Source organism: Trichoplusia ni, chromosome 7 (genome assembly GCF_003590095.1).
Source record: "Trichoplusia ni isolate ovarian cell line Hi5 chromosome 7, tn1, whole genome shotgun sequence".
NCBI classification, from domain to species: domain Eukaryota; kingdom Metazoa; phylum Arthropoda; class Insecta; order Lepidoptera; family Noctuidae; genus Trichoplusia; species Trichoplusia ni.
This window is the reverse complement of record NC_039484.1, coordinates 15,707,914-15,729,881: the sequence shown is the minus strand read 5'-3', so window position 1 is coordinate 15,729,881 and position 21,968 is coordinate 15,707,914. Positions and strand designations below refer to the sequence as shown.

General features: G+C 34.7%; 2 protein-coding genes across 2 annotated transcripts; one reads left to right on the top strand and one right to left on the bottom strand.

Moving 5' to 3' along the window:
* The first annotated feature begins 1,172 nt into the window (after positions 1-1,172).
* On the top strand, positions 1,173-21,267 carry LOC113495836 (facilitated trehalose transporter Tret1). The gene is made up of 14 exons (XM_026874825.1): positions 1,173-1,646; positions 13,932-14,070; positions 16,177-16,281; positions 17,673-17,875; positions 18,181-18,336; positions 18,410-18,493; positions 18,581-18,671; positions 18,745-18,875; positions 18,959-19,168; positions 19,472-19,558; positions 19,777-19,875; positions 19,953-20,098; positions 20,236-20,356; positions 20,782-21,267. Exons 2-14 carry the CDS (start codon positions 13,932-13,934, stop codon positions 20,863-20,865), a joined length of 1,656 nt encoding a protein of 551 aa, XP_026730626.1. The 5' UTR covers positions 1,173-1,646; the 3' UTR covers positions 20,866-21,267.
* Positions 5,168-13,536, bottom strand: LOC113495837. The gene is made up of 6 exons (XM_026874826.1): positions 13,039-13,536; positions 11,139-11,420; positions 9,703-9,860; positions 7,347-7,605; positions 6,783-6,887; positions 5,168-5,331 (listed from the first exon to the last, which is right to left on the bottom strand). Exons 1-6 carry the CDS (start codon positions 13,210-13,212, stop codon positions 5,185-5,187), a joined length of 1,125 nt encoding a protein of 374 aa, XP_026730627.1. The 5' UTR covers positions 13,213-13,536; the 3' UTR covers positions 5,168-5,184.
* Positions 21,268-21,968: the final 701 nt, after the last annotated feature.

Below are 21,968 nucleotides of genomic sequence, written 5' to 3'. Positions count from 1 at the left end.
ACGGTAGACCTTCAGTATTTTAATAGAGTTATACCTTAGAAAAATGATAATGTGGAACCCTAAAAGTTATTTCTAACCAAGTGAAAATTAGCGGTAATGTATTTTTTTTAATCCGTCGGACTTTCTCACTGGGAAAGGCGGAGAGGTAGCTCTTAGAACTAGTACTTAGTAGGACTGCTTCACCCTTCCCCTGCAACTGGGACCACGGGAAAACAATGCAAACTTCAGCGATCCCAGGCAGAGCGGTAATGTGCTACCTCAACCGAATCATAAGTACAGCACCGCACAGGTAAACAAACATTTTATAGATTTTCGAAAGATGAACTACGATGTTCTTCGTATGATTTAACCTTGATCTACTTTAATCTCACGTGATTTAAGTTTTAATACGACGTTGGTCCATGGGTCATAAGGTTTAAACTGTATATGTGAACCTTCCTTTCTTAAAGTTTGTTAGAAACCTTAACCTCCAAATATTGAAAACAAGTCTTGCGGAGGCGTATAGGCTTGTGCGGTGGCCGATCGACCGTCAATTTACACACCAAGACCGCACCGGGACTAGTTACGTTGACAGTCGATAAACAATAAAAATTTGTATCAAGTATTAAGTATTTAATAATAGTCTACACATCTGTGCAGGTATGAACCTAATGTGGATATTCTTTAAGCTAAATCCAAAGTTAATAGCTTAAAACTTTTTCATCATTTTAAATTTAATTCTACACGCTTATTAAGCGTTACAGTGACCTAATCTTAAAACAACCTTCAGACAATGAACAAGTAAATGAATATAAGTGTCATAAAAGAATAAAAGCAGTAAGATTTTTCATATATGCATGTTTTTAAAACCATACTAATTGACGTTGGCTTAAAACGAAACAGGCTTTCTATTCGGAAAATTGTAGTGGTAGGTACACCCTTTAAAATGTTGCTTGACCTGGTCAGGTTAGGTACTAAAACTGCTGCTATTTACTAGTTTAAAGTAACTAGTACAGAGAAACAGTGTAAATAATAGTAATTAAGTAGGAAACGAGTCAAAGGGGAAGTGTGATCTTTTCCGCACACATATAAAGTTTACACTCTCACATGAATGTCTTGACCATGACAAGTATTGTTCCCTTAAGTGCTATTACACCTAGATACTATGTGTGCAGCATGCAGTCTGTGTAGTACGCTCAACTGTTCAGTACATCATCTATCTGTACTTATCCTTCCTCATTCTTAATTCCGTGTACAGCAAAAACTTGTTCTGTTAATCTTGACTTTTTGTAGTATTGTTTAACTACAATAATATTATCACGACTGTGGTATGTGGTGTCAGTAAATACTGTAAATAGTGTACGATTGTTGGCTGAGGTCAGAACAACAAAAAGCAAGTTGGATGGGTCGCGGCGGAGAGCTCGCGCTGTTGTGGCTGCGCCGGCATTGTACCTCTCTAGTGATTGGTGATTGCCGCGAGTTCCGAGCAGCGAGCGAGGTGCCTTGACACGATAGTGGCGGCTAACGATTCTTGCGCGCCTCCGGATGCAAATTCAGTATAGTGTCAACAACTGAGTCAGTTGCTGCCTCACTGGCTGCAGCCGACGTTGCCGTGTTGTGGCTGCCTTGAGTATTCATCGAACGCCGCCTGCGCACGCACTACTAAAGTAAGTTTAAATTCAATTTATCTCGCGAATATTTCGTTATTAAAATTGCGGGTGTTTTTGTATTTGCTTGCTTCGCGCTATTATTACTTTGCATTGTTATTTTAAAGTGTTGTATACCTTTTACAAGCACCTATAATTATATTTACTACGTTTTGCTTTGAACTAAATTTAAATGTTTATAATTAAACTGTCATGGTCGGGAGGTTCTATTTCTAATTTATTTAAAGTTACCTGCATTTTATATGCGATTTATCTTTTTTGAATATTCTTGTCTTGTAAAAGCGGCTGTGCTAATGTTACAGGTAATTTGTTTTTCGAATAATAATTAGTTAAGTACGTTTTCTTTAGTTACAACAATTAGGAAGTAAATACTTTTTGTAATCGTAACTAACGAATCATAGTATACATAATTAAATTTTATATTTATGCTGTAAGTTTAGCCAATTTTCTACGTATATCAGAATCGTGAATGTTTTTACAGGTTTGTGATAAAAAAATACTTAGTCATCTACCGTTGTTATTAAGACCAAAATTCATAATTTTGATACTAATGATCATATTTCTATTGTTTACTTAACTAACGACATGGTACCCACCTTATAAATAAAATCACGTGCTTACGTCTGTTGCAAGGTACCTTATTTAATGGACCTTGCGCAAACTTTGAGCCTGCACTTATATTCAACAGTGCTTTTATGTTTAAATTTAATTTACGCAATACTATTGATAATACTACTAAGAATGTTACAACCAGGTTAATGATTCTGTCAATTAAAATATCATATTACCTTCCAATGAAGTTGTAATTCATTTTATATGTATTCGTTATAATTGTTAAAGTAATAAAGTAACTAACACTTGTAAAGACCATAGATTCATTATGTCCACAATAATTAAAGCACACTTCCCGTTAAAGCTAAAGGAAATTGTACGAATACTAAGTAAATTATACATTTTCAAAAATATTGCCTTTTGTCAAAGGCCAGGGCAAACCGTGAAATTTGGTAGCAAGCAGTGTCTCTGTGTTAGAATAAAGTGGCAAATATAATGAGCCTTCTATAGCTCATCACAAAAATGACGGGATGCCAAGATTGCTAATTCAGATATTATCAATAGATGATTATAATAAAATATGCCACAAATTCTACACAACGTCATCTTGTTTCAAACTAAGCAAAGCTTGTAGGTAGTAATGGACAATTATAAACATACACATATAATTCGAAATTGTACATTCATAAATTACCCTGGCACCGGACAAATGATCGTGTTCAACACACAAACATTTGTCAAGAGCGGGATTCGAATCCAAGACCTGCCGTATAGCAGTCAGGGCCACTAACCACGAGACCAGTTGCTCAGTGGGTCCTCTTAGAGGGAGTACTTATTACGAAAACCTTATGGCAAATGTGTATCTAAATAGTTAAGTTTTGTGAGGAAGTGAGTCCGACTCATATTTAATTTTGCTCACTTTGTTACCGTAACCTAGTAAAGGCTCAAAAACCTGTTTTATCACGGTTTCTATTGTAATGTAGGGCACGAATTATAGAAAATCAAATATATTATAATGTTATTATTTAAGTAACTAATTGTAGTAGATGTTTATGAAGAAGTAGCTATATTAATATAATATAATAATAATTCGGATGACAAGCCACAGTAACCTCACATACTTATAGTAAGGTTTACTATTAACTTAAAGCAAGAGAAAATTAAAAAGTATTTATATTAGTACCTACGTCCATACTCCATAGTATACAGTATCTTAATAAAAATGAAAATATTGTTACGTAAATATTACTGTGATCTAGATTCACTATTTTAAATCAGATTTTCATTTCCGTAGTGCCTCCTTATACCAATAATGTTCAATTTGAAGTACTTATACACGATATTAATAAAACCGTAAATATCGGTGTTTCGAGTCATGTTTCGCCGTATTATCGCCGCATTTCCATTTAAACGTAACGTTTCCTAATTACCATACCGTCTTTAGGCATAAAATGGCAATTATACCTAAACATTTTCGAATTAACTTCATTTTGATGTGCAAATCAAGGTCATGGGCAACGAAAGAAATTACTATTTACCGTCATCCAAAAATTTTTGGCACCCTCAAATAGGAAAGTGCAATACATACGTAACTGACATTCAAATAGTACCCATGCATATCTTATATCTCCAGAATCAGAAGTGATTTGGAAAAAGATCAGAAAATTATTGTTCAACACACATTTAACATTAAAATTAAACCCACTAATTACTAGAGAAAATCAATTCAACGATTTCCGGGTACTAATCTGTCATCGCATGTGTAAGTCGAAAAGTTGTAAAGGTAGGCAAAGACTCCTACTTTTATAAGACTAGTTAAAAAGTGAGATTATATTAAACCGACAGTAACTTTTATAAGTATGCCAAATTTCTTCTACATCGTCAATAACTGGTTTTAATTTAGCTTGCCAGATTTGACCAAAGCAAACATTAACGATTGATCACTTTGTTTGTGGTTTCTACATTTTTTTCTATGGAATTGACATGCCTGTGTTTCACACATTACTAGATAAATTAAAGTCTTTGTATAATCGCGATGACGACTGAAGTAAGGTTGAACTTTTGGATAAAAAAAATCCATTGAAGATTAGTTCTGCCTGGTGTTATAAGTTTGATTGTAAATAAAATATGGATAACATATTTCTATTTTGCCTTGATCCTCATATGCCCGAAATTTAAGTTGTATACAGATTCCATAGGACCAAGGATCAATTTCAGAGTAGGAAAAGCGCGCGATTTATCGAATCCAAATCTCAACTACTAGTATAAATTGTAGGATTTATAGGTAGGTACTCCATACTTGCCTTTTGTTTTGAGACCTCCATACATAATTTCATTGCGGGTTAAAAGGCAGATTATGATTTCCCTTGGGACTCACCGAACTCAAGTGTTTCGAAAGAAAGAAAGAAAGAAAAATATTTTATTGGCACAATAAAACAAATTAAAAGAAAAATAAAACAAAACAGATAGCAAAATAAAATAGGCTCAAAAAAACATAATAATAAAATTGTGCCAACAAGGTCACAGCTCAGCATATTGTCAAGTGTACTGGCCACCCGACGCTGGTTTCATTGTAGATCCTGGCTTACAGGAGTTGAATGACGGGCATATGTGGCGGGCTATGCCCAAAATAAGACCTCAATACACGAAGTAACCTAAATATTCTAAAACTGCCACCCTACTCTAAAGTAAGAAATTCAGTTGTGATAGCAGAACCACTCCACGGTGGTAAAACTACACCCTCAATGAGTTTCAACCAATAGCCTGTTTTTAGTTAGATCGGGGGGAATGTTCATGAACACTCACCCCCCCCCCCCTCTCCCCTGGGAGGAAGCAAGCAGTGTCAGATTCTAACTAAACCGAAACCGGCGTCCTACGTCATCAGCGTTTTGGTATCGGTGCATGGCAATGCGTAGGAATTCTTCACGCGCCGATAACCTACTAACTGCTGGTCAAAACAAAATACGTAGAAGTAAAAGCAGTATATTCAAACAGTTCCATTCTCATCACGTTCCGTGCCACTTGACATCATTGAGGCCCTTATTTTCCCCCGTCCCGTCACGTTGCGGATCTTTTCTTGAAGTTTTGCTGTCATTGATTTCATTGTGGACTTGCGTTTTGTACCTGTTTGGCCCTGAAACAAAACAAATTAACAAAAATATAACAGTCAAACATCAAATTGATGACCTAGTTAACCCCAAATTCTATTCTTATTATTTAAATAAACCGGCATAAGAAATACATATCATAAACTGTTAAAATTTCAACTTTCTAGCTATCATGAGAACAGGCCGAACACTCTAATATAAACAGATTTTCTTCAAAAAATGTTTTCATGGTACTTCTGTTATACTGTAAATACTGCTTTTATGCAGTTGTTTACCCATAAACAACTAACATTCGTCAAATTGTTTGTCTATGAAAACACAATTGAAGCTAAAAATTTTGACACTTAAGTATAAATTGCAAAGTTTTTCCTCAAAAAATGTGCATTTTCACGCATAACAGCCAAAACGAAAACATAACCGAGGTCACATGTTTAAGCATGTATAATTAATTACAATGGCAATTCATAGTTTTCTTCTACATACGATTTTTATGTAAGTATACAATTTTATTACTCTTAGGACAGTTTGAACATACTTAAATCGTAACAACGTTTGATGTAACTTTAACTTTGCAAGGTTTCTTAAAACGTAAACTTTGATCGGCCTCAAAGTTTGTTTTACATGACGCAATTTTTTCGCTCTGTCTGGCTCATAAAGTCTTACCAATAAGTCTGGTGAACTTAAAAATAACGCAATTTGTTCTTTTTAATTACTCAGAGTATTTTTAGCAACGAATACTTTATTTTTCCTGGATAGGACATCCATCCATTCAACATATTGCCTGTGATTTAAATTTCTATAGGCTTTTTACACCTTTTCTTTTCCAAAAGTTGACTTAAATACAGTGTGCGGTCTTATTCGTTGTAAATCGTTTGATGTTGATAAAGAAAGAAACATAATTATTTGAACAAGGTGAGATGCCAATAGAAAAGTAAAGTAGCAAAGGTAGATAACCTCATAACTATTTGTCACATGACGGTATAATGTAACGATTAAATGTTAATAAACAGACCCTAATCATCAAGTAGGCTGACAACAATTCAATATATGCCAAAAAAAATGCAAAATGTAAAGCGGTATGTTTGTTTGCCTGACTGGATAACAAAGAGGTATAAGTCCACATGTCAGTGTTCTACAGCTTTAAACCATGTCTAAAATATACATTTACGTCATGTACACACTTGTACCAGTATTCGAGAAACATTGACTTAACAATTAGTTTCGATGATGCTATCATTTGTTTTTGCAGTAAATAGTATGATAAAGAAAAGACGATCAAGGATAAACGGTTTGAGAAAGAAAAGGTAAATAAATACTTCGCTGAAGAGTGGTAGAGGTGAACGGAGAAAAACCACTTATACCTATCTGACCGCGAGCCATTACTATCAAAGTTGTCTGTAGTGGGGAAGAAAGAAAGGCGTGAACATCTTGCAAGCAAATATGACGTAGATTAAAAGGTGTTAGTAAAACTCTTTACGTTGTTAGAGTGTCCTGACGAGTGCTCCTGCTCAGCATGTCCGACTTCCACTGGCTCCATTTCTATTGCTTCCGAATGTTGACTTGATGATGAACTGGAGAAGAGCTGTTGTAGCGAAAAAATATATAGAAGTTGTAGTGTACAGTGGAGTTCTAAAGTATTTTCATCTACTAGAGGCATGCTGTGACCTATTCTCCTAGCTAAGTAGGAGCTCGTAAAGAGAGACTGTTACCATTGCTAAAGCGAGGTGATGCTTACACTACGTGTAACCACCGCTCGCTTCCACAAGGGCATCCTATTGGAAATGAAGTACATGCAAAGATCGTTGGTATTTAATGATGTATTAATCTTTAAATATAGTCAATGCGTGATCTACGTAAATGCGTGATGACTTTACACACATTCATAGAATGATTACAATTATAATAAGTAACTCGCTGTTATTTTCAATCACGACTCTGAAGATTTATCCGTTTGAGACAATGGCTTAAAGGTTAACATGCAGCTACATGGTATTATATTTATTTAATAAATGTAATCGTACTTTATAAGAGTACCACTTACCGGTATTAACGAAGTTCTTTTTACTTTATTCACTTCAAACGGCACTTGCTCTGGTGGTTTGAATATAGGGTCGATGCAGAGTCTGTTGTCTTCGTTGGCGTTAAATATGAAGAATGAGTCGGCTAGGGGCGGGAGACATCTCATCAGTAGGTGTCCACCAGCCAGTATTGCGCATATTAGGGCTCCTACTACGGCAATCACAGGTGCGTAGCTCAGATACTCTATTGGTAGACTGCATTCGGATTTTCGTTCATCAAACCTGAGAAGAAGCAACATTTTTAGACTAAAATATTTACGATCCCTAATATTTTGGTCCGTAAGGGCTGTTATAATTGATAACCATGTCATTAAAATATCATGTTATAAGATACTTCGTAACGGTTTAATTATTTTTCGCTAAGAGGTTTCTGATAATATTTTTTATAGGTTATTGGTGAGCGAACCAGGTGGCCAGTGACCATGGACACTCGGACCGTAACAAATAGTACTTAACAAAGGAGGTATCTACTGTGGCGCTCTTTGTTTAATATTTTTTAATTCATTCAATGTATTTGTGGCATTTCTATGTAAAATACTGAACAAAGCTGAATCTGGTATGAATTCTGATATCAACAAAGCTTCGGAAAAGGGTTTAGACAAAAAGATTTGAAAAATATTAACTCAGTTACAGGATGTTGTTATTATATTGCTTTGAATACAGATAGACTTCATTAACGTTCTGAAGGACATAGCAGTTCTAAGAAAATTTCTTCATATTCGTTATATAATATTTCTTGTATAATATACTCGTTTGTTTCATTATCACGGTAATTGTCACAGAATGCATGTCAACCAGTTTCTCAAACTACTGATCTGGAGCAAAGTCGTATAGATAAACATATTGCAACCTTCCGCATTATAACTATGTAGTCATTTAATCACTGTAAACTATAATGTTTAAACGTCATAGGAGTCAAGTTGTTTATTCAGTTTAATTGATGATGAAGGAGTGTGATTTTGATGTCTGAGTCTAAGTATGCCAGTCTAAGTATAACCCTAATTTATGTAGTTTATGTAAGATGGACTTTATTAAGGTATTCTTAGGGTTTTAATTCTTCTATCGTTTTTCAGTACAATGATTTAACTTTGATTACTATTCCAAAGTTTTGCCTACTGTGAAATGTATGGTTCTTATTTTCAATTTGTCAACTTTAGTCTACCTATGTCTACACATGCTTTTTAAGTTCAAAACGCTTGTCCTACTGTTCGTCAACGCAGTGATTTTTAATTAAAACCGCTGGAGCTCGAAACTTCACTTCTGACTATGACTGCATTTTATAATGAACGTTCCGCCCGTAAAGGATTAAAAAGAGAGAGGAAAGCTGTATGGTAATCCATCATTTGTAAATTTAGATAGCTTTCTATCTATTTCTATTTAGCTTTAATTTAGATAGGTAAACAGTATTTTATTCATAATAGGTATTTACTATTTTATCACTTAAGTCACAGAATCAAGTGATGAAATAGTAAAAGGGGAAAGTACAATTAAATACATCTCCGCCTACCCCAGGGAAATTTTGGAAACATGGAAAATTTAATTATAATTATGATATACAAAAACAGAATCGAGACAACTGTTGACCTCGCAGATTAATTCAGTTATATATTGACTAGCATGTGAAAGTAATTCACTTGCGACAGGTACAATAAACAAATATTGCATGTAAAGTGGTTTGTGCCAAATACGCGGTGAATGGCCGCTATTCACTCCTCAGTTACAACTTCGGCATACCACAGCAAGTGTTTGATTGGATGATGACTTGATGCCTGCTCCAGTTTCCATTGAGTATCACCTACACAATATCTATGTAGATAATACGACCGTTTTTAGATCTGGAAACAATTTTGTTGTAACAGGCCAGGCTTTAGTTCTTGCCCACTTCCTACAGAGACATATTTTAGTCGGTAACGTCAAATTGTTACTTTTGCAATCAAAATGAATATTTTTTATTTAGAGCATACAGAACATACTACTAAACAGTTTTGTTGATTTGGTCATCATAGAATTTGGTCGGTTTAGACTCGTACAAATCCAGAATTTCACATCTCCGTAATCTTTCGTCAATTCGATTAATCAAATAAATATTTATTTCTCTTCTTCAAAGGATGGGTAGTTATTATATGAGATTACAGTATCATGTTACGGTATATACGGTCAAGTTGGTAGTACTATCAATCACGTGCAAAAAGTAACTGACATAATAATGCTCGCTAACAAGCAGATGACCTTGTTTATCTTAAGGATCCTTATATCAATAATTAAAATCTTAGTTCAACGGAGCATATCATAATATTTTTAATAAGTACTTAAACATACCAATCAGTGACACCACAGTTCTTGATACCGTCGCAGACCACGCCGCTTGTGAAACAGAACTCTTGTCGATCGATCACACAAAGCGTTTCGTTACGAAAATTGCAACCTGTCTTCGGTTTGAGACGTGCGGATGTTGCGGTGACTTGATACAGATCTGCCTGTAAGTTATCAAACGGATTTAAAAACGGGATGTTCTTAATTCGATTGTTTTTTTATTGAGCCATGTTCATGCCGCCAGGTTTGATGACATTTTCTTTTGTTATCGGTCTTGTATTTTACATTTTTAATGCATATTAATCGATACGTATTTTTTCTTTTGTCCCGCTAACATGTACCTATTGATCAAATAACAGTGAATGGAATCTACGCATATTTTTACGAAATAGTTACGTCACAAGTCGTCCTAAAATTTTATGCATTTTATCTTCGTCAATGTTTTTTGTACAAATAATGACAAAAATACATGTTTATTTTCTTTAGGTATCTGAGAGAATATTCACTTATTATACAGTCATCGTATTATTGTGTAGTCAAAACCAAATGTGAAATGATTCCTGTGAGTCTACAGACTCACTTAACGTTTAGTTTTTTTCTACGCCTAGCGTAAAACCTTTTGTTAGGTGAGAACAAGTGAATATGCATGGAAATATTGCTTTATGCTGTTGGCGGCGAGCTATTCCTACGTATAGTTAGACAGCCTTACCTACATTAAAATAATTAAAATGCGCCGGTATCGTTGAACTTGTTACTCACTTAGAAATAGACAGCTAAAGCGAATAATTAATGTTATTATTATTATTAAAGTGAATTGACTGCGAAATGTAAACCTACCTTGAATGTAACTAACCATAATTTATCAAGAATCAGTCCCTCTAACCAATTGTATGGGAATGACATTTGACAGATTTAATCACGTGACATTTCTGTAATTTTCATACATTAGAGCGAGCATTTTCTATCAACGCTAAAGACTTTAAAGTATTAATAATAATAATTCTTTTTTGATATTGTACCGTAATAAAATAACTGAGTTCTTTACTGTGATTAACTAGTTTACTCGTGCGTAAAACAACAGCATTTAGTAAATTCTTGACCTTTAGGGCAATGCTAAAACATCTTGCACACGTTTCAGTAGACCGCACGTCATTATTGCGAATTAACAAGAGATCAGTTACATTCATATCATTGGTCACCTATACCACTCGGACATCCATGCAATCAATTATTAATATGCATCTAATATAACGAATTTATTTTCTCGGCACTCATAGTCTGAGCATGAAAAGTCAGCGAACCCAAAATTTTTTACATCATCTGGGTTGGAAAATAGGAAATGTAGTATAAACGAGCACAAAAAAAAACTTAAAGTGATGATATTACTTGTATAATAGATGATTTGATCTCATAATATTTTTAAACCATTATGGGTTACTTACATCAATATCTGAGTTGATACTGCTGTTACTTAGAAATCGAAACCTGATCCTTTCTTTGACGGTGACTACGAAATATAAGGAGAGCATATCTCTTGATCCGATGACGTCACACAGTCGAATACAGGCATTCTTCTTGAGCACACTGAAGGCGTCCCTGTTCGCGTGACAGTTCTTGGCGATGCTTGTGGGGAATTTTATTACCACAACCAGGAAAACATCAGAGGACTGGGCGACTATCTCGACACCACACGCGTAGTCTATTTCGCTTAACGTACGGAACACCTGAAATACGATGGGTCTTTGTTATCACTTTATTGTACTATATAGTCACCCTTAATGCCTATTCTAAAACGGCGTTCGCTTATATAATATTTAAAAATAGCTGTGCCCCACAAGTTCCCGGTGCCTTTAGACATATTATTGGGGGCGGAGGTGGATCAAACAAATCACTATCGTAACAAAAGTCAGGAGTACAGGACTACTGAATATAGTGGTTAAGTATTCTTAAATTTTCCTTGCAATTCTTAATTTTGTTTCTTTGAAAAAAAAAGTGCACCTCATGCATACAAATCCATGCACAGCGCAAAGCCACCAGGACAGCTGATAACTGCGATAACCTTAATCAGATATGCAACTTATGACAGTATTTACTTGGATACTAAATTCTTTATCTGGGTGTCTTTGTGATTATGAATTGCATGTTTTTGAAACACCAAGCGACACAGGGATTAAAAACCTTAATGCAATGTCGTTTATTAAAAAGAAAAAATAATAATAATTACTATTTAGCAAAGAAAAACAAACCGTTACGTTATCTTAGCGACATAAAGAAAATCCTGCCGAAAAATAAAAACCATGTATGTATCTAGTATACCTGAGTATATTATCAAAAGTTCAACGATATTATGAAACAATGGCATTATTAAGTGTATTAAATAGATACTAATTAACTAATGACAATGCGCAACAATATAGCGATCGTGTATACAATGATAACTGAATAATTAATTAATGATATTGTCCTTACGTAATAGAGCACATTATCGTGTACTTAATTGTGTAATGCGATTAGGGTCGCTTCTGTAAACTATACGTCAGGATAAGTAAACATGTCGCATTGCATTCATGCGGAATCGCGGCATGTAATCGTAAAATACATGTAGTCTATTCTATACGTATACTGTATCGAACTAAATATATTTTTATTTTATTTTATTCGTGTACAACACCGTCTTTACAGGTAAATACACAATGCGACAATGTTGGCATACATATTAAAAACAGACAAATAAAACATTAAGAAACATAAAATTAAAAACAAATAATACACTTATAAAAATAAAAACTGAAGAATATACATTCAAAGACTCACAGTTATTAAAAAAAAAATAACAGCAACAATCAATAATATTTAGTTAAATCAACTGGAAAATAAAAAAATGCACTTTAGAATAATAATAATAATTTCTTTATTATATTTATGCTGATGTACAACATACTATTTCAGTAGTGACGCTAATAAATTCTGCCAATGAACAATTAAAAATATCAAGGCTTTGTGCCACCTGTAAACTTATAGATATTATTTATTATTGTTGAAGGATCACTTCGAAATAATATGGAAATAAGTTTTCTTTGGACAACTTTCATACAACGCTGTCTTTTGTCAAACTAAGTGAAGCTTGTATCATGAGTAGACAGCTGAAAAACATGTTTTACGTTCATAATATGATAAAGATTGCCTTATATTTAATCTACAATTATTTTTACCGTGTCAGCTGATCGTTAAACGAGAGAGGCCACGGCCAAAGCTAGCCTTAAAATATCGTTTATTTCTCTCACAAAGGTATAGTGGTACAGAAATTCTGATTGAATCTAATAAATATAAGCTAATTTATACCAAGGTAAGGGTGTCAGACATTCCCATGCCAAACGATAGATCGTAGCGCAATCTCCCTGAAAACGCACATTCGTTGCTGACATCCATAGGTCGGTACAGCAACAACAAGCCATGCTTCCCACCACATCCATAGGATACTAAGCATATTAATATAAACACGATACACTGAAACATTTCAAGTTTACGTTAACGTTTAAGGTCAATGACTTCAATTGATTTATCAAAATTGAAAGGTTTCCGTCTAGATAAATAAAGGTCAACACAGAGTGTCTAGGAATTGAATAAAATTCGTCTAAGTTATAAAATAGTTTATTAATTTTCAGTTTTGCGGCATAACGTAGTTTATCAATTTAACTTATGATTTTATTTTACTGTATGTCTTTTTTTAAAAGACAGAGAATTAAACATATATACGTGATAGCCAAATGGTTCGAAATAAACTTCAAGCCGTTGCGTGTGTATCGGCCTTTACGTAGCCGCGTTTCATGTAATTAACCTGTCATTATATTAAGCTTATTAGATTTGTTCTTGAATTTAAATTCATTCTATTTAAAATAATAAATAAATGAATAAAACGATTTCGATAAAGTACCTACTTAAAAATAATAAAAACTTTTTGACACTGAAATGAAACTACTTTTACGGATTTTTTCGCGGTTTAATTTTAGATTTTAGTCTGCCCGTGACCATGATACCTGCAAAGGTTTCAAAACGTCGGGAACTAAAATCTAAAATTAAACCTCGAAAAAATCCGTAAAAGTAGTTTCATTTCAATGTCTAACATTCGCGTAAACCTAAGAAACCACTATGTAACTTTTTGACACACTTACATTACCTACACCTTACGAACTGTTTGTTTGTTTTAGTGATTATAATTATGTTTTATTGTTTAGATGTCTGGCAAGAAGGCGATGGTGATTGCTGAGATGCAGCAGACGGAGGCGAGTAACGAAGACTATGCTTATGCGAAAGACTTCGCGACAGCATTACCACAATTCCTCGCCGTTAGCGCCAAGAACTTACTACTCTTAGGTGCGTATATCAACATAAAGTTTATGAACGTAACATTTACGTACGTATTTTTTGAGAGGCAATAGAAGTATGTTATGGGAAAAAATGCCTGTCCAGGTAGTGACAGACTGACGGGCAAACATTTTGAAAAGAGTTTCCTTTTATCCTTCGTATACATGATAACACACACTAAAAGAAAAACAAAAAAAAAATCTTCTAGTGAAAATTGTATGCCGGGAAATAAACGCATACAAATCAATCCAATGGTTCACATGAGGAGGTATCTACAGATTGGTTCTTGATTGACAAGAACAAGTAGATTTACAAAACTATTTCATGAAATCTACAAACAATTAAATCAAACAAATTAAATAATTCTAGCTTCAATTCACAATTAATGCATCGACTAACCAACAATTAATCATTATTTTTCTTTTTCAACTCTTGAATGTTAATAAGGAAATATATAATCATTATTAATAATAATCATTATGAAACATATTGCTACAAAACGACATTTCCATACAACAATAATACCTCTTTTAAAACCATCCGAACAATTCTTTGCTCTGAATAACATTAGGTAAGAAGTAAGACTTAAAATATCTTGACAAATTACTTTGTTAAGGATGAATGCCGCTCATTCCTTTTAATTACTTCACAGTTAGTTTTAGCAAAAATTACGTCATATTTTACTGGAGCAGCTCTAGCTGAAACCCGTTAAAACTGAGTAGCAGTCGAAAATATCAGACTTACATAATAAGTTCTTACTAGGAACTTTTCTACTAATATTGGACAGAGTTTAAATGTAGTTCCAACGATTGAAGTCGTATCGGCCGAGTATAAAATGTTAAGGTAGAAAGTAGAATTTAAAAAGAAGGAACAGAAAGAAAGGAATGATGAAAGATAGTTTTAGGAATACTTGATATTTAGCTAATGTTCGGGATGATTATCAGTACAACAAAAACTACGACCACGATTGAACACAACTAGGACAAAGAAAAGATGTCTAAAAAGTAAAATAGCAAATCGTAATTTGAATAAAGATATGGAGAAAGAATGACTAAGTATAGACCAATACAAATTGCATAATAGTGTGCCGTTCACTCCGACTATTTAATGAACCAATAGAAAACGCTGGCACGTACATTTAATGAACCTCCCATTACCATCACAGAATATCAGAATACGTAAATAGTAGTCTAGCTGACTATACAAAACTCGACGGAAAAGTCAGTTGAACAAACAGCCACGAACGCCCAGAAAATTTTTGGAACACTGATGTTTGCACTTTTCAATCCAGGGTTATTAAAACTTTTTGGACCCATGTGGCAAAAACAAGTGTTTGCATTCGATTTAGTTTTAGGTTTAATAAAACTGTGAACATTTACCGTGCTTGTTAGCGTTAGTTTTAGATCAGTTTGAAAATTATCCACTCGTCCCGAACACAGGTTTACTGGGAAAGCTCAAAATTTACTCAACTTCACGGAAACGTACACAATTACAGAATATATCATTCTCGTGTATAACTTGCTTACCATGTGTGTTTGCTTCGCGTTCCAATCATTGTTTGTTCGCTGAGTTGTGAAATAAAAGACAGCCTTGGCTTCGAACGAGTCCATGAATAGGTCTAAGTACCAAAATGTAAAAACAATGATGTATGTGTTCAAAGTATGATTCTACTACGTGTATTTAAGACATTTAGCTACCTACTTCATCAGCTTAATTAAAATTTATAAACACGGTTTATTATCTAAGATTTTATGCCGCATTCTCCTTCATTCCGTGCAGCATACCTACCTGCTACCTACATTTAAAGTTAAACAAACATAAATTATACTCGGACTAATGATAGATTGACCGTGCCCTGGTTATGGTCAAGTGTTGAGTCTCATTTTGAACTGGCTACTGTTTTAGTTCGCGGTTCGCGTACAGACTTTTTTATAATCAGTTAAAGAACAACATTTATGGTAAAGAGAGATTGCTCTCTTCCACTACTGCTTTTATATTACTTAAAAAAGTGGTGGATTGATTTAACCTAACGAGCAAGTTTTTGCTAATAAAAGACAACGTACTATTATATATACTACTACTAAACTAAGCTTATTTTTACTTTTTCTTTTCCAGGTTACGGAATGACACTTGGATTCTCCACTATTCTCATGCCAGCCGTGCAAAATCCAAAAGATGGTGAAATACTACATTTGAACAAATCAGAAATATCTTGGATAAGTAAGTGACCTAATTTATACAATACACGGCACACCGGGCCTGGGGGAGATTGCGCCCAGGCCGGTTGGGGCTGTTCTTGTGTCTGTCGGAGCAGAAACAATCGGTCTGCTTAACCCTTTATCTTTGTACCAATCTCTCCTAGCAACACACACTGGTGAAAGGGTGAAGGGGTCTGGTTAGGGTGACGGATGGGCACATCTGGTGTCTGTCTCGTACCATGATGATTTATAAAATTCACATGAGACTCGCCTGCAGAATTCAAACCAAACAGTTAGCTCAACATAATATTTATAACAATACTAGCTGACCCAGCAAACGTTGTTTTGCCGAATTTTTTTAGGCACTCGTTAAGGCGTACTCATAGGTATTTTTACAATAAAATCCAGAACAATAATTTGTCATTGTAGTTATTGTGAGGTGGTCAACAAACTTGTAACTGCATAGTAGTTTCACGAGGCACGTCCAATGTGGGCATCAATGACAAATCATGCACTTGTTTCGAAAAAGGAATAGTAGAACGTTGTACAGTTGTCATTAAACCAGTTATCACCTTAGAATTCCTTTGACAAGGACATCTTTTAGTTTCCATTTCCAACTTCCAACGTTTATTCAATTTTTTAAACAACTTCGGCTGTAATGAATTGATACCTTGTGTCGCGAGGGTCTCACAAACGTACATACGTAGGTACAACATAATACACATCTTATACATTTGCTTAAATCTATCATCTAATGGGAAAAGTTTAGAGTTTTACCTTAATTTTTTTCCTCACTTACACCTACATCTACGTACATTTATTTTGTTTGTCTATCTGTGTTGTAAACAAGTTTTTAACAGTTGATAGCACATTATCGACGACTTTGAGAATTAGTAAGGCAAATTTATTTAAATGAGCTCTACCATAACATATTTTACATGCTGACATAAAAGCGAAAGTTTGAATTTAATAATAGACAGCGATCGTGGCTATTAAATTAATATTTTTTATAGGTGAACAAATAAACCTTGTTTGACAAAAGAAAGGAAAAGCCGATGGAGGTTATATCCCCTCCATCGAATAGATAAAGCACATAAAACGCAAATACATATTAAATCACTTTAATAGTTGAAGACACTTGCAAAAATTTTAATAGATCAACTTCAAAACATTTCGGTCCCAATGTATCAGGAACGACATAACTTATTGGACATGATCGAATGCGGATGAACGACTTACCTAGTGGATGGTTAAATTAAACTTTGTCAGCCAACTGATTACCCTAGTAGCATTGTCTGTCGGCCATGAGATACCCAGGGGAAATACAACCTTGCTACGATCTTCTTGCTACGGTTTGGTGTCAATTGAGCGACTTCAAGGCTAGGATATTATTTTATTGCAATCTCCTTTCAGGTTCAATCAACCTAATCATAGTACCAGTGGGGTGCGCTGTGTCTGGGATCGTGACGTCACCGCTTGGACGTCGACGAGCGATGCAGATGGTCAACATTCCTTTCTTCATCGCCTGGTTGATATTACACTTTTCTACTACCACGGGCCACTTATATGGGGCCCTATTTATTACGGGGCTAGCAGGTGGATTGCTAGAAGCGCCCGTAAGTTTTTTATTCGTTCATACATGTTTAATCAGCCATAAAACTGAACAACTGTCGTAAATATAATAAATACTTCTTTACGAAGTCCTTAACTCAATAATACGCTACTAGTTGGCTTCTATGAAGATTCAGTTTCCTCATCGCTAGAACCACTTATACCATTCTGTATTTCTATTGTCAATTTGGTTGTGTTTATCTACCTTCGTAGCTGTCGGCACTATTTTTATTATATGAAAGTTTATCCTCATTTCGTATTTCTATTTTATTCTTAAATGATATTTCTCATTGTTCATAATTCTTTCCAGGTATTAACCTACGTTGCGGAGATCACACAGCCCCACTTGCGCGGCGCGCTGGCGGCCACCAGTTCGCTTTGCATAATACTCGGCGTTTTCACTCAGTTCCTCTTTGGAATATTCCTATATTGGCGAACTGTGGCTTTAGTCAACATTGCATTTACGGTGAGCTGAATTTACCAAGAAGTTTATCCTCTCAATATTATGTACGGTATAATCAGTTTTTAACTTTTTATAGGTCTTGGCGGTTGTCGCACTTTGTTTTGTGCCCGAATCTCCACATTGGTTGATTTCAAAAAATCGCACGGACGAAGCCAGGAAAGTGAGTACTAAAATGCTCCAAAAGTTAGAGGCATTGGCCATTTCGTGCCCTAGGAGAGCATCTTAATGGAACATCTTGTGTTTTCAGAGTTTACAGTGGCTGCGCGGCTGGACAACTCCTAGCGCTGTTGAACAAGAGCTTAGAGATATACAAGCTTTATTCAAATCGACCAAAAATGGTACACTACATTATCTTTCAATGGACCCATAAACGGTTCACCATCATCAGTAATAATAATGTGTCTGTTTCAGATGTCACCAATGTCCAAGAACCGTGGTCCGAGAGAATGTCTCTGTATCTTAAAAAGAGTTTCATGTTGCCATTCTTTCTCGTGACCTTCGCATTTTTCGTGGGAAATTTCAGTGGTATGACTACTTTGCAGGTAAGGGTTCTGACCCGCATAATGTACCTTCTGGTAAAAATATCGCTCGTTTCAATGCTCAAGTCTATTTTCTTTGATTCCAGACTTACGCAGTATCGATATTCCAAATGTTAAAGGCGCCCATCGACAAGTACTATGCGACACTGATTCTTGGTTTACTACAAATTGTGGGCGCAACTTTATGCGTGCTCTTAGTTCATTACACCGGGAAGCGATCACTTACTCTGTTCTCCACTGGAGGCGCTGGCGTCTGCTGTATTTTAGTTGCAAGCTACGACATATACATAAAAACGGTAAAATTTAATTCGAACAAATAATACATCTATTCATACACAAGCATGCATCGAGACAATAAATGATATTTTCAATCATGTAAGCTAGCCACAAAAGATCGAATACGTTTGCCAGTTTGGCACTGATTGACATTCTTCGTCGCCTTTACAATAAACACTTCGGAACAATTTGCGAATACGTCATTCTAAATTATCCCTACTTTTATAGCTTTATACCTATCTAGATCGGTTGCACAAACCGTATGTTTACAGGCAAGAAAACATTAATGGCCAAACAATGCTTGTTTTCTTTTTAATTCGCAGAATGGTTTCTCGGACGCTTTGGAAGGGGACAATGCTACTTCAATAGCTGGTTCTAAACCAACCTCAGAGAGTATGGAAGAACAAGTGGTAAGGTTCTCCGTCAAGAATAACTTCATTAAAAGTAATATAATCGAAAAAAGTATTTGAGATCATTTAAAAATTGTGACGTGTCATAGCGGAGACACAAGTAAGAAGCTTATCTTATACCGTTTGAAGTCTTGTACCTTTTCCCGCAGAAGAATTAACTTTTATCCAAATAATTAATAGTCTTTATGTGGATTTGACAAATAATTGTTTATTTTCAGAGGAACCCTTACTCCTGGATTCCCACAACATTGTTGATGCTCTTGGCTCTTATTTCACATACTGGATTGAGGCTGTTGCCTTGGATTTTAATCGGAGAGGTAAGTTAAGACGATTACTTTCATATCTTTTATGATTGTTCAGGAATAAATGTAAAAGTGCTTCATTTGTTTGCAAGGTGTTCAGTGCTAAAACGAGAGCAGGCGGCGCGGGCGTTGCCAGTGCCATCGGTTACATATTCGGCTTCCTTACAAACAAAATGTACATTAGCATGGTCGATTCATTGTCCATTTGGGGTACCTATGGATTTTATGGCGTAGTGTGGTAAGAAGAAAACTATATTACTTAAATATATTCTCTTTAAGAGTAAAGAAAACTATTCATTCCTTATTACCCCTCCCTAATGTAGACCTCAATACTAAAAATGTATTAACATAGGTATTTGTTTTACGTGTTTCTAGTTTTGTCGGAGTCGTCGTTTTTTATTTCATTTTACCTGAGACCGAGGGCAAAAAGCTGAACGATATTGAAAGCCATTATGCTGGGGGAACCAAACTTACAAACCAAGTCTTCCGTGCTAAGGTTAGTTTTTTTTTACTTGTTTAATTGCACCGGAGCCTATTACCTACATTTATCGAGTATTAATCTTTTATTCTGGCCAATTGGCATAACGACTATACTGATAAATAAGACATTGCACTAACATACTAAGTACTACAACTACATTTTGTATAATAGTTATTCCATAAAAAATATTGTTTTTCATAAGCACTCAATTACATTTTTCTAATAAAAATATATAATTACAATTGTGTAAATGAGTACCTACTACTACTAATCTGCATCCTTCCTTAAATTCAAATAAATTCCAATTAAAATTTCACTAGCTTTAACATAATTATTGTAATGTTGTAACAAGCAGACAGACAAGTTAATTCTCTTTTGCTATGTCAGATCTGTTTATTTTATGTCCCCATTTCATTTTATAATCATTTGTTTTTTTACAGAAAAAACAAAACGACCTGTCAAGAATGCACGAACTAAAAGGCACAACTAATCCTACGTTTGAAGGAGACACATCAAACTTATAATCGTCAATTATATACTATCTTCTTGAACTCGCTTCGAAATTTAATTACTGTGACTGCAGTTAAATCTGCTTTGCTATAGACGATGCTCAGTTACGTTTCCCATTACACAAGAAAAAACTCGTCGTATGTTAAAAAATATTATTTTAAAAGTCTAACAATAAAATTTTGACTGAATGAAAGAGAAGTGAAACTTGCCATAGCTATGTTACCTGTAATTGGTGGAAACCTGCCTTTACCAATGTCATATGTGCGTTAGTTTACATATCAGCTAAGCGAAGAAGGTGAAATCAATTTAGTGTCTAAGTTAGTAACAATATCTGTGATCAATTAACATTTATTTTTGTTACATTCCGTAAAACCAACAAATGCTAATCTTGGATGTTTGTTCTAAATTCTACAATGAAATAAGTAAAATAATGAAATAATTATATATGATAATTAATTTATAGTAAATAGAAATATATTAATTAAAAGTTTTTTTTTATTTTCTACACCTATTGTTTAAGTTTTTAAGCTCTACCCGGCTAGAAATGGAGGAGGTTAGGATTGTTTCTATGAGCTAAGCCCAAAGGGCAATGCCAAAATCCCTTCTTGCATTAATACTTCAACAGTTGTGGAAATGAAATAGCGCACTATAAAGCATAGTGTCATCTTACATCTACAACTGAAAATTAGTACTTAGTTTAAGGTTAATCTACGGTGTTGATACGCATGTAAATACGTAAATAAGTACCTACTTATCTTAATTTAATGTGTAAGATATTATAAAATATTTAAATTTGTTGCTGGCTACAACGGTTTTACTAGCAAGTCCATTATAAATCTCAGCGGACAGTACATACGTAGGTACCTAAATATACAAAAGTAAAAAACACCCTTAAGTCCAATGAATTGATAAAGCTATCTCAGGGGTTGAACCTGTCGAGGACAACTTGTAACTTATACAATGCTTTTAGAAGAGTAAACAGATATACCTACCTACTTATCTTCCATTTCATGCAGCATGGAGGTGCATTGACGGTGCATGATGAGCATTATCATTAAAATGAGGGTAGGGCGACCGAGTGTTTTGTGAGCCAACCGTAAAGTGTACCTACTTCACT

Bases quoted from the DNA above. Each gene is read 5' to 3' on its own strand.
- LOC113495837 (XM_026874826.1), bottom strand. From the start codon at position 13,212: ATGTTTCAGTGTATCGTGTTTATATTAATATGCTTAGTATCCTATGGA. The intron at 11,421-13,038 runs GTATAAATTAGC...ATCGTATTTCAG, and splicing joins TGTCTGACACCCTTACCTTG to GTGTTCCGTACGTTAAGCGA. The intron at 6,888-7,346 runs GTAAGTGGTACT...TCGCTACAACAG, and splicing joins AAAGAACTTCGTTAATACCG to CTCTTCTCCAGTTCATCATC.
- LOC113495836 (XM_026874825.1), top strand. From the start codon at position 13,932: ATGTCTGGCAAGAAGGCGATGGTGATTGCTGAGATGCAGCAGACGGAG. The intron at 18,337-18,409 runs GTGAGCTGAATT...AACTTTTTATAG, and splicing joins TAGTCAACATTGCATTTACG to GTCTTGGCGGTTGTCGCACT. The intron at 18,672-18,744 runs GTACACTACATT...TGTCTGTTTCAG, and splicing joins ATTCAAATCGACCAAAAATG to ATGTCACCAATGTCCAAGAA.